This window comes from Montipora capricornis, chromosome 2 (genome assembly GCF_036669925.1).
Source record: "Montipora capricornis isolate CH-2021 chromosome 2, ASM3666992v2, whole genome shotgun sequence".
In the NCBI taxonomy this organism is placed as follows: domain Eukaryota; kingdom Metazoa; phylum Cnidaria; class Anthozoa; order Scleractinia; family Acroporidae; genus Montipora; species Montipora capricornis.
In genome coordinates, this window is record NC_090884.1 from 23,215,299 (window position 1) to 23,226,748 (window position 11,450).

Sequence of the window (11,450 nt, forward strand, 5' to 3'; positions counted from 1 at the left end):
ATTGAGCGTATCGTTAATTACAAATTGTTTGCTTAGTGATTAGACCCAGTAGGTTCCTCGAATACCGAGGAATTGCCCCAGCCCACCAACATCCACGAGTATCATATGTAATATTTCCAGATTTTATTTCAGTATGGCTGTTTTCATTCACAGAATGTTCTCAGTGCATGAAGAGATTGCAACACTCAGTTGTCGATGCGGCAAACAACACAAATGTGACTGAAGAAAAGTTTCAGGTGTTGCAGGAGTTTTCAAAATTCAATGCACCTCTGATGGAAACAGCTAGCCTAATGGAACAAGCTGAGGTCTGTAATTGACAAACTGGCCAATTAAATTACAGTACTTAAGAAAAATAACGCTTTCAAAGACTATGACGATTTGCTATGTTATTTCAGAAAGAGAGGCAACACCTTTATGGAAGGATAGCGGCAGGAAACGAAGCTTACCACGAGCATGTCACATTGCGCATCCCTCAGATAAACACGAGCCTTCAAGACACCTACACCAGGGTAAACAGAAAAATGAATTCTTGTGAATCAGTCTTATTAGAATATCCCACGATTCATGTGCAAGTAATCACAATTCAAAAAATTTTTCCCGGCAGTAACTTTTCGTTCTTCCAGCAAAGCAAGTTTTTGTACTATCGTGTAGCCAGAGTATTTTTTCAATTTCCCATTTTTTTCTCACCGGGAGATTGTCAAACTGCCATTAGAAAAAAAAATGCTGAAAGTTTGACAACTACAAAACCGACTGATTACTCCCTTGACTTATAATTGTGGCCGGCTTTCCTCTTTCCTCTTTGTTAACCATTAAGCATGGCGTGTTGAAAGATTAAAGTTTTTCATCAATTACTTGAAAAGTGGCGTCGGTAAAGTGACGATTTTGTCATCTGCTTAATGAACGCCTTGCAAAATCATAATAAGGCGTGAAAGAACTGATGCGGCTCTTAGTCCAATGAAAACTAAGCAATCTGGAACTTCTCTAGACGAATATCGTGAATTCTTGGTTTTCATCCACGTGATGAGACGGCCATGTTGGTATACAAAACAATAGAAAATGGCCCCACAAGTTTTGCATAATAATAGAGTCAAATTCCCAAAAGATATTTTACGGCATTGTTCTGTACACCAACATGGCCGCCGTTACGTTAGATGCAAACCATTAACACGACATGATCAGTGCGAACTGCGACTTTTATGATGGTTACAAGATGTTGGAGATGTGGTCTGTATTATCGTTCTCTGGGACAAAAAGTATCCTACTAATTTGAACATGTTTTGTCATATCACCTCTTTAGCTATTTGGTGAGTTTCAGTATGAGTTCTTTTTTGTTTCCTTGTTTTAAAGGCTCAATATCTGAGCAACCTATCCAAAGATGCGGCTTCAAACTTTACCGTTCATTTGGAGGAAGTTAGAAATACCAAGAATAAAACGTCGTGGGTCCGGCAATATTTGAATTGTAAGTCTTTTACTTTCATCGTTTTTCAAGCGACCTCTTTCCTTGAAAACAAAGCAAAAGCACTTTTAAAATGTTATCACGTGATAATATTCTGATTTTATTTTCTACAGCAGTGGACGATGTAATCGAAGATATACGAACTGCTTTAATTGAGTACGATGTCATCGCATCAGAAGCTCTAGTAGATTCTATGAAGGCTTTCAACAGTACAAGAGAAAGAAACTTCACACAACATTTAGACAATATTGCCGAAAACATACAAATGACTGAAAACGTTACTTTTCAAACAGAAGAAACTCTGAGAAGGGTAAGACTCGGGATCTTTCTAAAGATAAAATGTGAGAAATACGTTTTTCTTGGATACATCTATCCGGCCCCAAATATTTTATTATTTTGACAGTGTTTCTTTAGTTTACTGCTCTCATAAAACAGTTTTGGTTATGTGACAGGTATTTTCGCAATTAACTCTTGCCCGAGAGTTAGAAGATACAGTCAAAGAAAAAAAGGAAAACTTTACCAGGATCCAAGAGTTCTATAACCAATCACATGACCAGTTCATGGAAGACATCGAAAAGGTTTATAGTCATTCACGAGAAGTAGAGGAAACACTTATGGAAACGAAGGTAAAAATTATTTCCCATCACAATGGATTTCAGTGTCGTCTAACGTGTCCCTATGCACAAAGCAACTCCGTCATCGGTTGCAGATTACTCCGCAGAGAGTTGCAAGAACCATGTCCACATTGGAAAAAAGTAATCCTTTGAAAAGAGGTTAAACGGTTACATTCTGTTGCTGCCCACTAAAAGTGGTAAACTAACACGATATGTGATTATACGGTTAAAAAAGCTCTTATAAGTTTTCCCTATGAGCAAACGACCCTGAATTTACCTTCAAATACCTGCTACCAGTTAACAGTTATGCTTTAATAATGGATGATAGAGTGTCATGGGATGCCAAAAGTCAAACCCTAAACCCTTAGCAACATATGTCATGCATACAGTGAATTACATGCTGCAGGCTGGCTGATCAACAGAACTTTACTACGTGCTGTATAATGGGTTAGGAAGGCGCATGCGCACGAAAGAGGTGGGACTTAAATTAAAGAAGAGGGTTGTATTTCATTTGTAAATTGCTCAGTTGTTGTCAATTTCGTTTCAAATTGAATAGAGCCCAAGACAGGCTTGTTTAACATTATTTTTGTGTCTCTAGGACATTTTAGAGCAAGAGTTACTGACTTTGAATAGGACTCTGGCCTTGTTAGAAGACACAAATATAACCCTTACAAACACACAGATTTTGCTAACAGAAGGGGAGTCATTACTTGAGGTATTTCCAAAGAATAAATTTTCTTAGTTCTAGCATGATAGAAGAATTCATGAAATAACATACATGATCACACATCATTATCGGTTCTAATTCACCGAAAGTATGTCAATTGATCTGAAACTGCTGGGCGCACAAACTTGAAATAGACCTCCTTGGTTTCATGTGCAAATTGTCCATTTAAGGCCATGTGAATTCTTTTAGGGAAAAGTTTTCTCTTCTTGAGATTTTTTTCGTTTCGGCCAGCTTGCACTCAGTAATCATAGAATGAAACGATTTCTTCACTCACGCTCGCAATGTTTACTGGGATAGCATTTACCGAAGAGAAGGAAGTTTCTCGAGTGGAAGATTAAACATGATTCACAAAAGGTAAAAAACTAAAAGATATAAAGAAAAAAAAAAGAAAAAAAACAAAAATATCGGTGATGAACATGCTCAAGCGAACCACTTCTGAAAAAATTGACATTTCGTATGCTAGAATATGCATCTTAAAAGAAACACTATTTATTTGTTGCTTCACTGGGGGCAGGGAAATTAACGATTTCATGTTTCAGTAAAAGTCCCTTTGCCGTTGAATCAACTGCCTCGAGCCACTTTGAGGCAAAACGGTATCATCTTCATCCCAATGTATCCCAACGATTTGAGGCAAATTCGGTTTTTTTCGTTCGCATTTTCTCTTCGTTGACGTATTGATGACTTTGCCCAGAAAATGACGCTTGGGAGGAGGAAGCGACGGATGAAGAAGAAGAAGAAGGTCAAAAATGCAAATTCCCTGTGAAAACAGATTAGAAAAGGTCCTTTCGTGTTTGAACCCGTGAATTGTCAAAAAAATAGCCGGGTTCGATCTTGGGATGTTGCTAACGGATTCTCACATAAACTATGGTGAAACTTGGCATAAATTCGGGGTGGTCATTTATTTCAAATTGAACAGCACTCGGGTGATTACGTCTTCAAATGTCATTATGGAGTTTAAGCAAGCGCTATAGCAGGTAATTCGCGATTACTCTGTCTGGTTCACGTTGTACGATACGAGCGAAATTTCCTGTGACTGGATGGGTGCGAAAGGTGTTAAGTAAAAGTAAAAAATGAATAATTCATTAATGTAAGCTTACTTTGTCCTGACAATCGATTTGAGTCATATTTTACTATTCTCCGATTTAGCCATAATCGCATTCTTCTCAAATCAAGTTGGTGATTTTAAGTTGTTGTTTTGTGGAATACAGCAGAGGAGTGTTTTACGTTCCTTTTTCCGTGGGTGGTAAGACTGTTGGCACCAAAGTAAGGCTACGAAAGCGACAAGTGATCTCTTAAAACGAGTAACCAATTCAATCGATTTCCTGGCTTGAAGCTAGAAGAACAGTCAGGAAGCTTGATCGTCAATTGACTAAAGACGATAATTTGGCGATTGGTTTGCGTTGAAACGCTTAATAAGTAAGAAAATACCTTTTATTTGATTCCTTTTGTTCGTTTATCAATCTACAGGATCTTTTCCAAATGTACAACGGAAATTTCGTACCCTTGGGTAGTCTAACGAATGTGTCTAACCTGCTTGGAAAAGAAATCAGCAAAATTAAGGTCAGCCTTGAAAATGCTACTGTGAAGTTAAGACGGACCCAAACTCACGTATTTCACCTGGAGTCACTCGCTCAACAAATTGAAGAGTAAGTACAGACTGGAATGTACAGTATCAATCAAGAGAAATGAATGGTTGAAATAAACCGTCGCTCTTAAAAGCGATTTACGGTATCAATTCAACAAATATCAACGTAAATTAAAATATTTGTAAAGTTTGTCCATGTGAGACTTATGGGGGTCGGGCAAGTAGACATCTTAAGCCTAACAAATGTTAATAAAAATCAAACACTAATATATTCATGTGATGTTCATGGGATATCAGTTTCAAAAACGTGTCAATCACAGGCCGTAAATGGAAAGCACTTTGCAAAAAGGAAATTGTCTTTCAACGTTCGATCTTGTGTTTTAACATCGGTTGCTCACTGTTATTGCGCAACGAGTGGCCATACGCAGAGTAAGATTGAAAGGGCATGACATAAACACCTTTTTCTTTTTTGAATAGTTTCGAAAACAGTGCTTCTCTCCTTGGGTGCAATGTCGTAAATTCGGAGATTTCGAAGGCTTCTTGATCTAAAAGCAAAGTTTAGTTCAAGCATAGCGTACACTTTTCGAGATTGGAACTTTGGTTGTAAAAAAAGTATTAATCAAAGTAGGTCAAATCCTGAAAGGAAACTCGATGACAGACGTCTCGAGGGCCGGGTTAGCTCTTTCTCAGAACGGGCTGACTCTGTCAATTATAAATAGAACGCCATTATGGAGATAAGTACCTCACCGGACGAAAATTAAGGAGACAGTGCAAAGTGAACTTGCAATGGACGAAGGTGTGGTACATAAGTGCATTTAATTGCAAGTAAGACGCTGATTCAAGTGGCGCTTAGCCTTAACCCTTACCTTGTTCCACTTGAGCCGTTAATTTTAATAGGTACCACAAAGACTTCGTGGTTGTTACCGCTTCCGCCGGCAAGAGCTGTCAGTGCTTTCAGTTAGAATTGGTGGAAATGTTTCATGTAGCGATCACCTTTTTTAGGTCTCAGGCATGTAACATTGGGTCTTAGATCTAATTAATTATTTAGTCTTCATTTTAATAAACATCAGTACTGAGAACGCTTGACTCAGTCACTGGAGAAAGAATCTCGTGTCTCACGTCTCACCCAGGAAGCATTGAGCAGATTATAATAGATTGATTCATGGATATAACTTCAAATATTAAGGGTGTATGCAAAAATTCAAAATTCAAGTCCATTATAATCAATTACTAAACTTAAATGGAGGAGGATATCTACCTGATCATAGATTTTTTTCTTCATGTAGGACATTTAACCGCAGTCATCCTCATGGCTCTCGAGCGTTGCTAGCCATCGACGAATATCTTGGTATACACGAAATGATTAACAAAACCCTGAAGCTTGTTCAACAGGCTAACAACACTCTTAACAACATTACCAAAGAGGTTAGTAATTACTGTATAAGGCTTTCTGGGCTTTTTTAACAAGGGGTTGCCTTTGCCATTATGGATTTCATAATAACTAAAGCAAACCAGCCTCAGTCGACCACATTTATAATGCGCCGCTCTGACTGTTGAAGTCACTCTTCTAAATTCTTCTTAATTCAACAGGGACGAAGAGGTTGAAAAATGCATAACTACTTGCCTAAGACTAAGACAAACGTTGTGAGGGCCCTTTGACCGGTTGAGGCATGTTTCCAACAAATATCATTGAATAGCATAACTCTAAACGACAATGATTACCATTTTAGAATATATGAAATTCATATATTTGAACTGCGGATGGGCATGAAATGAAACTGCGCTATCAAGCCATCTAACAGTTGGTCTATCGCGAGTTCAAGTTGCGCGATGTAAGAGAGATCATCACAGTTAGATAAGAAACTTAAACAGCTAAGCAAGTAAGTAAGAAAAATCCAGGCTTGAACTGGATTCAAACCCATGACCGCAGGATTTTACTGCACCTGCTCTACCAACTGAGCTGTCTTCTCAACTTGAATTCGCGATAAACCTTGACTGTTAGATGGCTTGATGGGGTAGTTTGTAAAGCAACGTAAAAAACATCTCTGTTATTGAACAGACTTATATCTGGCTAATTCTGCAAGAACGCTTATTAATAAAAAATTTAAAAAAAGCTTCTACGTAATATAAATTTTAAATAAAGTAAACTTCGTTGTGCTTACAAAGACAATTTTAGCAATTGCCAAGTACTTACAAAATTCTGAGATAAAGTAAACATTTAACTGTATCTGAACTAATGACTTCCTCGGTAAACTGAAAATAAGAATCATTCCTTCAACTCGCCAAATTTGAAGTAATTCGTATCCACACATTGCCTTCAACTCTTCATTTGCAGTTTAGCGTGTTTTCATCAGCTGACTTCCAACGAAGGGCAGAGATGATTTTCGAAGGCTTCCACGACCTATACAACGATACAATGAGGAGAAACCTCTCAATACACCGTAAGTATTTGTTGAAACGTCTTGAACATTCAAGAAAACAGTGTTATGACGTTTAAATAAAAGAGCTAGGTTAGTGATCATTTCTTGCCATCATGTTGGCCACATCGCATCCATGAAATAAACTAACCCTTTCATAGAGGAGCTCCGCGAAGGCGCGCACGCGGAGCCCCATGGGTAAGGAAATTTGGTTTTCGTAGCCGTAAGACCGTACGTACGTCCACCCCTCCATGTATGCCAATGTCACCACCATCACATGACCACAACGCGGGCTCAAGTTCAGGGCTCATCTAGGTCAGCTGCTTTTTCTAAGTTGGCCGCTGACCAGATACTGGGTTTCGATTGGATCGCAAGCTCAAGCCAGGTTAACTTTATTGTAATAAATGGATAACTCGGGAGCTCCGCTTTTTGGCTTGGCTATATCTATATATTACGTACACATCTACAAAAGTATAGTTTAAAAGATTACAAAAAGCTGGAGTAAGAGGAACCGCACACTTTCATTCACCCAAATCTTCTGTCTAGGATTGAACCACGCCCATGATAAACAGGTTTTTTCTCTAGTATATCTGAGTCGCATCCATGATCAAGGAGGGTCGTGGGTTCGAATCCCATCTGGGGCTCGGATTTTTCCGAGTTCCCAGTGTGTCTATCAACATTTCATTTCATATGTGTATCTCTGAATCAAATGCATGTTTTCGTTAATCTACTGTAGTTAACATGTTCTATCTTCTTTACCAAGACGTGTTAGAAGACCGATTTCAGCCCTTGCACTATAGCAGGGCAATTGCTATCTGTACCCAGTCAAAAGGCCAAGCACCAACACGTCCCTTTTATTATAGATCAGTGATAAAGCATCCGAGCAAGTAATCGGAGGGCAATGGGTTCGACTCCAATTGAGGGAGAACTGCATTTTTCCCCGAATACACTTCTTACGTAAATAGGTTGATGATCACTTCCACTCAGGCATTGACATTTTAGTCAATGGCATCGATAGAATTTCCTCTCGGATATGTGCCTATGTGGTAGATTGTTGCCTTTCATGATTAAAGATCAACGAATGAAGGGATTATTTTGTAAAGCAACTGAAGTGCTGCCTCGATGGGAAAGTAAAACACAATAATATGATTTTGTTAAACGAATTGATGAAGGTCGAAGTACCAACGTGGAAAGATTGAATGACTAACGATCAAAACCTAAACGTCAACCAGTCAATATTTACATACATGCATACAAACATACTTAATTGACCACTCCCCATAGGGGCTTTTCAGGGCCAATGAACACAATCACGACAGAACAGAACATTCAACAACAGCTAGGAAGTTGAACCAAGGACTACCAGGAACAAATTCAACCAGTGTTCAGAGCGGGTCTTGAACCCGGGATCCCCCGGATCTCAAGGCAAGCGCCCTAACCACTGGGCCACACTGCCTCCTAAACGGTGGTAATTCGACCTTCATCAGTTTGTTTGATAAAACCAAATCTTCATGTTAAAAGATTTTTCTTTGGCATCACGAGAATCTTAAGAGCGCCTCTCAGCAATTTTCACCTAAGACCGTGCAAGATAAAAAAATCGAAAATTGCCAAACTTTGTCACAATAAAGTACTACCAAAACCATTTTTAGAAAAATATGTTTTAGCTTGTTTCGATAATTATTTTACCTGGAGGGCGACTTTTTCGGTATGGGGCCTTGTGAGCGAGTGAAAACGACTCCAAAATGTTGCTCGTTTGAATCGCTATTTTTGAAATAACGAATGGGTAACTTGAAATTCAAAACAACATGGCACAACTAGAGTAATTCCTTCACCCTTTAGCACTATTAACGGTACAATATACCAAAACTGGAATTTTTGACCAAATTTTAAAACTTAACCGTTTTTACATTGATTACAGAGTGCCAAATTTGTACGAAATTCGACTGTCAAAAAAGCATCCTGGTACATGGCTTTCTCAAACGGGACGATATTCATCGGAATAAGCAATGTTTCTGCTGCAATTAAATTCAATAAAATTTTTGGGTAAATGAAACGGAGGATTTTTGAGGCCCAATTTCAACATGCTGTTGTCAACAAAAGTCGACCTTTGACCACCAAAGCGGAGGCGAGGTATATTGAAATCACACACGCTAATCTCAATTTATTCACTGAGCAATTCGAGTCTTTAAGGTTTACTGGAACTTCTGTAGGTAAAATGGAACGTGTCATTGAAATTTAACTGTTTTGGTTCAGGAGCAACAGACATATCCGGTAATTAAAATAACTAACCTAAAAATTTGCATACCAGTAAGATTCATTCCATCCCATATTTTTACGCAAACAAGTTTCCTTAATTCACTTTCTGAACATACCTGCAAAACAAACAAACAAAACTATCCCCCTTTATATAAGTATACGCTGGTTGGATCAGTTTCCTCGAAGCCCTCAAACGACCATCGAACCAGTCGAACGCTTTGTGACCTTTGCGAGTTGTGCCGTGATTGTGTCGTCAGAGCTGTCACGCAAGAGATTAGGACAAAGCACACAGACCAATGGCTTCGTGCGGTTATTCTGAGTTTGTTGGGGGAATTTGTGGCCCAAGTTCTGATAATCCAGCAAACGTTCAATGCGTAACAATAGCAAAATGTGATAAGGACACCAAGGCACACTTGAGGAGTTATAAAGGTTGTTTACCATTTACCAAAAAAATCCGGTAATTTCGGTTGGAATGAAAATGGTAAGCCTATTTTGGTCTCACATCCCAAGCGGAAAATTTCCGGAGAAAACGGGATTTCTTGAAAGGCAGTCCAAACTTCCTAAACGGAATTTCCAAACGGAAAACGTGTTTACCATTTGCATTCCCCGATGATTTTGCCTCCCTCCAGACTCTCTCGGTAAACTGGAACGAATTTTGTAAATGGTACGCGCCGATCCCAACTGAATTTCCCCATTCGGGAGTTTTTGCTTACCATTTGAACAAACCTAGTAATAAACGGTTTCTGCTTGTAAATGGTAAACAACCAAAGTGTCGGATTCTTCTCTGGATACAGAGGCTAGGCTTTTGCTCGCACGTGCAGGTCAGCTTTAACTGAAATCACTTAAATTAAGATATTGAACAGAAAATCACATTGCAAAATCTGCAGATACTACCTATTACAGACTTAATGTCAAAAGCAGAATACCCGCCCACAAGAAATGGACCCTAAAAACACTGCTGCCGCAGTGCCGCAGTCGTGTATGAGGCAAGGACCGCGGCACTAGCCAGTCTACTCAGCTCAATTTAACGTTAAGTCGACTAAGGCACTGCGGCACCTACTCAATTCACTCTATCGGCACTTCGGCACTGCGACTAGCGTCGCAAACGTACAATACAGTATTGCATGAATAGAACAACCGATCGATATACATACATTCATTCATGCATAACTTTATTTATCCTCGAATTTCAGTGGAGCTTATTTTACAAAGCTACTGTCTCCCGGCTTATTTTCTGACATACATTTCAATAGATAATAATAATAATATTATTATTAGTATTAGTATATAAATTTAATAATAACATGTATTTAACACATAAAGAAGCCTTGACTGTGCTATGTTCTGTTGTAAAGCACGCAGGAAGGGGCTAGAGCACGAAAGAAGTGTAGGGGGAAACACGAGCCGATAGGCGAGTGTTTCTCCCTACTTCTTGAGTGCTCTAGCCGCTTCCTAAGTTAAAATGCCCATAACGTGAAAAAAAAAATTCCCTTTTGAAAGTCCATATTGAAAAATAAACTTTAGCGAAAGGATTTTTCCATTCAAACGAGAGCCGAATTTTCTACGACTTTTTAAGTAGCATGCAAATTGCTAGCCTGCGAACGCAGACGTATTTCCGGCGGTCGTTTCTCTCCCCCGAAAGGAGAGAAACGACCGCCGGAAACACGTCTGCGTTCGTAGGCTAGCAAATTGCCCGCCATTTTGGCATACCACTCGCTGAAGTCTTCTCTCGACTTATGACGTTGATTCAGGAACACGTGGTCAGAGAACATGAGGATTTGAGAGTTGACGCGAAAAAATGCCTGGAAGATGCGTTACCGCTAGCCGCAGTGCCGAAGTGAACGAAAGTGGGTTTCGCGCGGTTCACGTCGGATAGAGTGAATTGAGTAGAATGGCTGCTGCCGCAGTGTTAGTCAACTTAAGTTTAAATTGAGCTGAGTGGACTGGCTAGTGCCGCAGTGCTTGCCTCATGGATTAAAGAACGAGGTGTATCCAACAACACGACTGCGACACTGCGGCAGCAGTGTTTTTAGGGTCCATTTCTTGTGGGTGGGTATTCTGCTTTTGACATTAAATCTGTAATAGGTAGTATCTGCAGATTTTGCAAAGTGATTTTCTGCTCAATATCTTAATTTAAGTGATTTCAGTTAAAGCTGACCTGCACGTGCGAGCCAAAGCCTAGCCTCTGTATCCAAAGAAGAATCCGACACTTTATAACTTCTCAAGTGTGCCTTGGTGTCCTTATCATATTTTGCTATTGTTACGCATTGAACGTTTGCTGGATTATCAGAACTTGGGCCACAAATTCCCCCAACAAACTCAGAATAACCGCACGAAGCCATTGGTCTGTGTGCTTTGTCCTAATCTCTTGCGTGACAGCTCTGACGACACAATC

At 39.4% G+C, this 11,450-nt stretch overlaps 1 protein-coding gene across 1 annotated transcript; it reads left to right on the forward strand.

Moving 5' to 3' along the window:
• Nucleotides 1-167: 167 nt before the first annotated feature.
• LOC138036195 (centromere-associated protein E-like) lies at nt 168-5,987 on the forward strand. Its single transcript, XM_068882553.1, has 9 exons — nt 168-305; nt 396-509; nt 1,348-1,459; nt 1,570-1,766; nt 1,909-2,082; nt 2,669-2,785; nt 4,265-4,443; nt 5,669-5,807; nt 5,973-5,987. The coding sequence occupies exons 1-9, from the start codon at nt 168-170 to the stop codon at nt 5,985-5,987; spliced, it is 1,185 nt and encodes a 394-aa protein (XP_068738654.1).
• Nucleotides 5,988-11,450: the final 5,463 nt, after the last annotated feature.

Excerpts from the sequence above, each read along its gene's own strand:
- LOC138036195 (XM_068882553.1), top strand. The coding sequence starts at position 168 with ATGAAGAGATTGCAACACTCAGTTGTCGATGCGGCAAACAACACAAAT. Across the intron at positions 510-1,347 it reads TTCAAGACACCTACACCAGG|GCTCAATATCTGAGCAACCT; the intron begins GTAAACAGAAAA and ends CTTGTTTTAAAG. Across the intron at positions 2,786-4,264 it reads AAGGGGAGTCATTACTTGAG|GATCTTTTCCAAATGTACAA; the intron begins GTATTTCCAAAG and ends ATCAATCTACAG.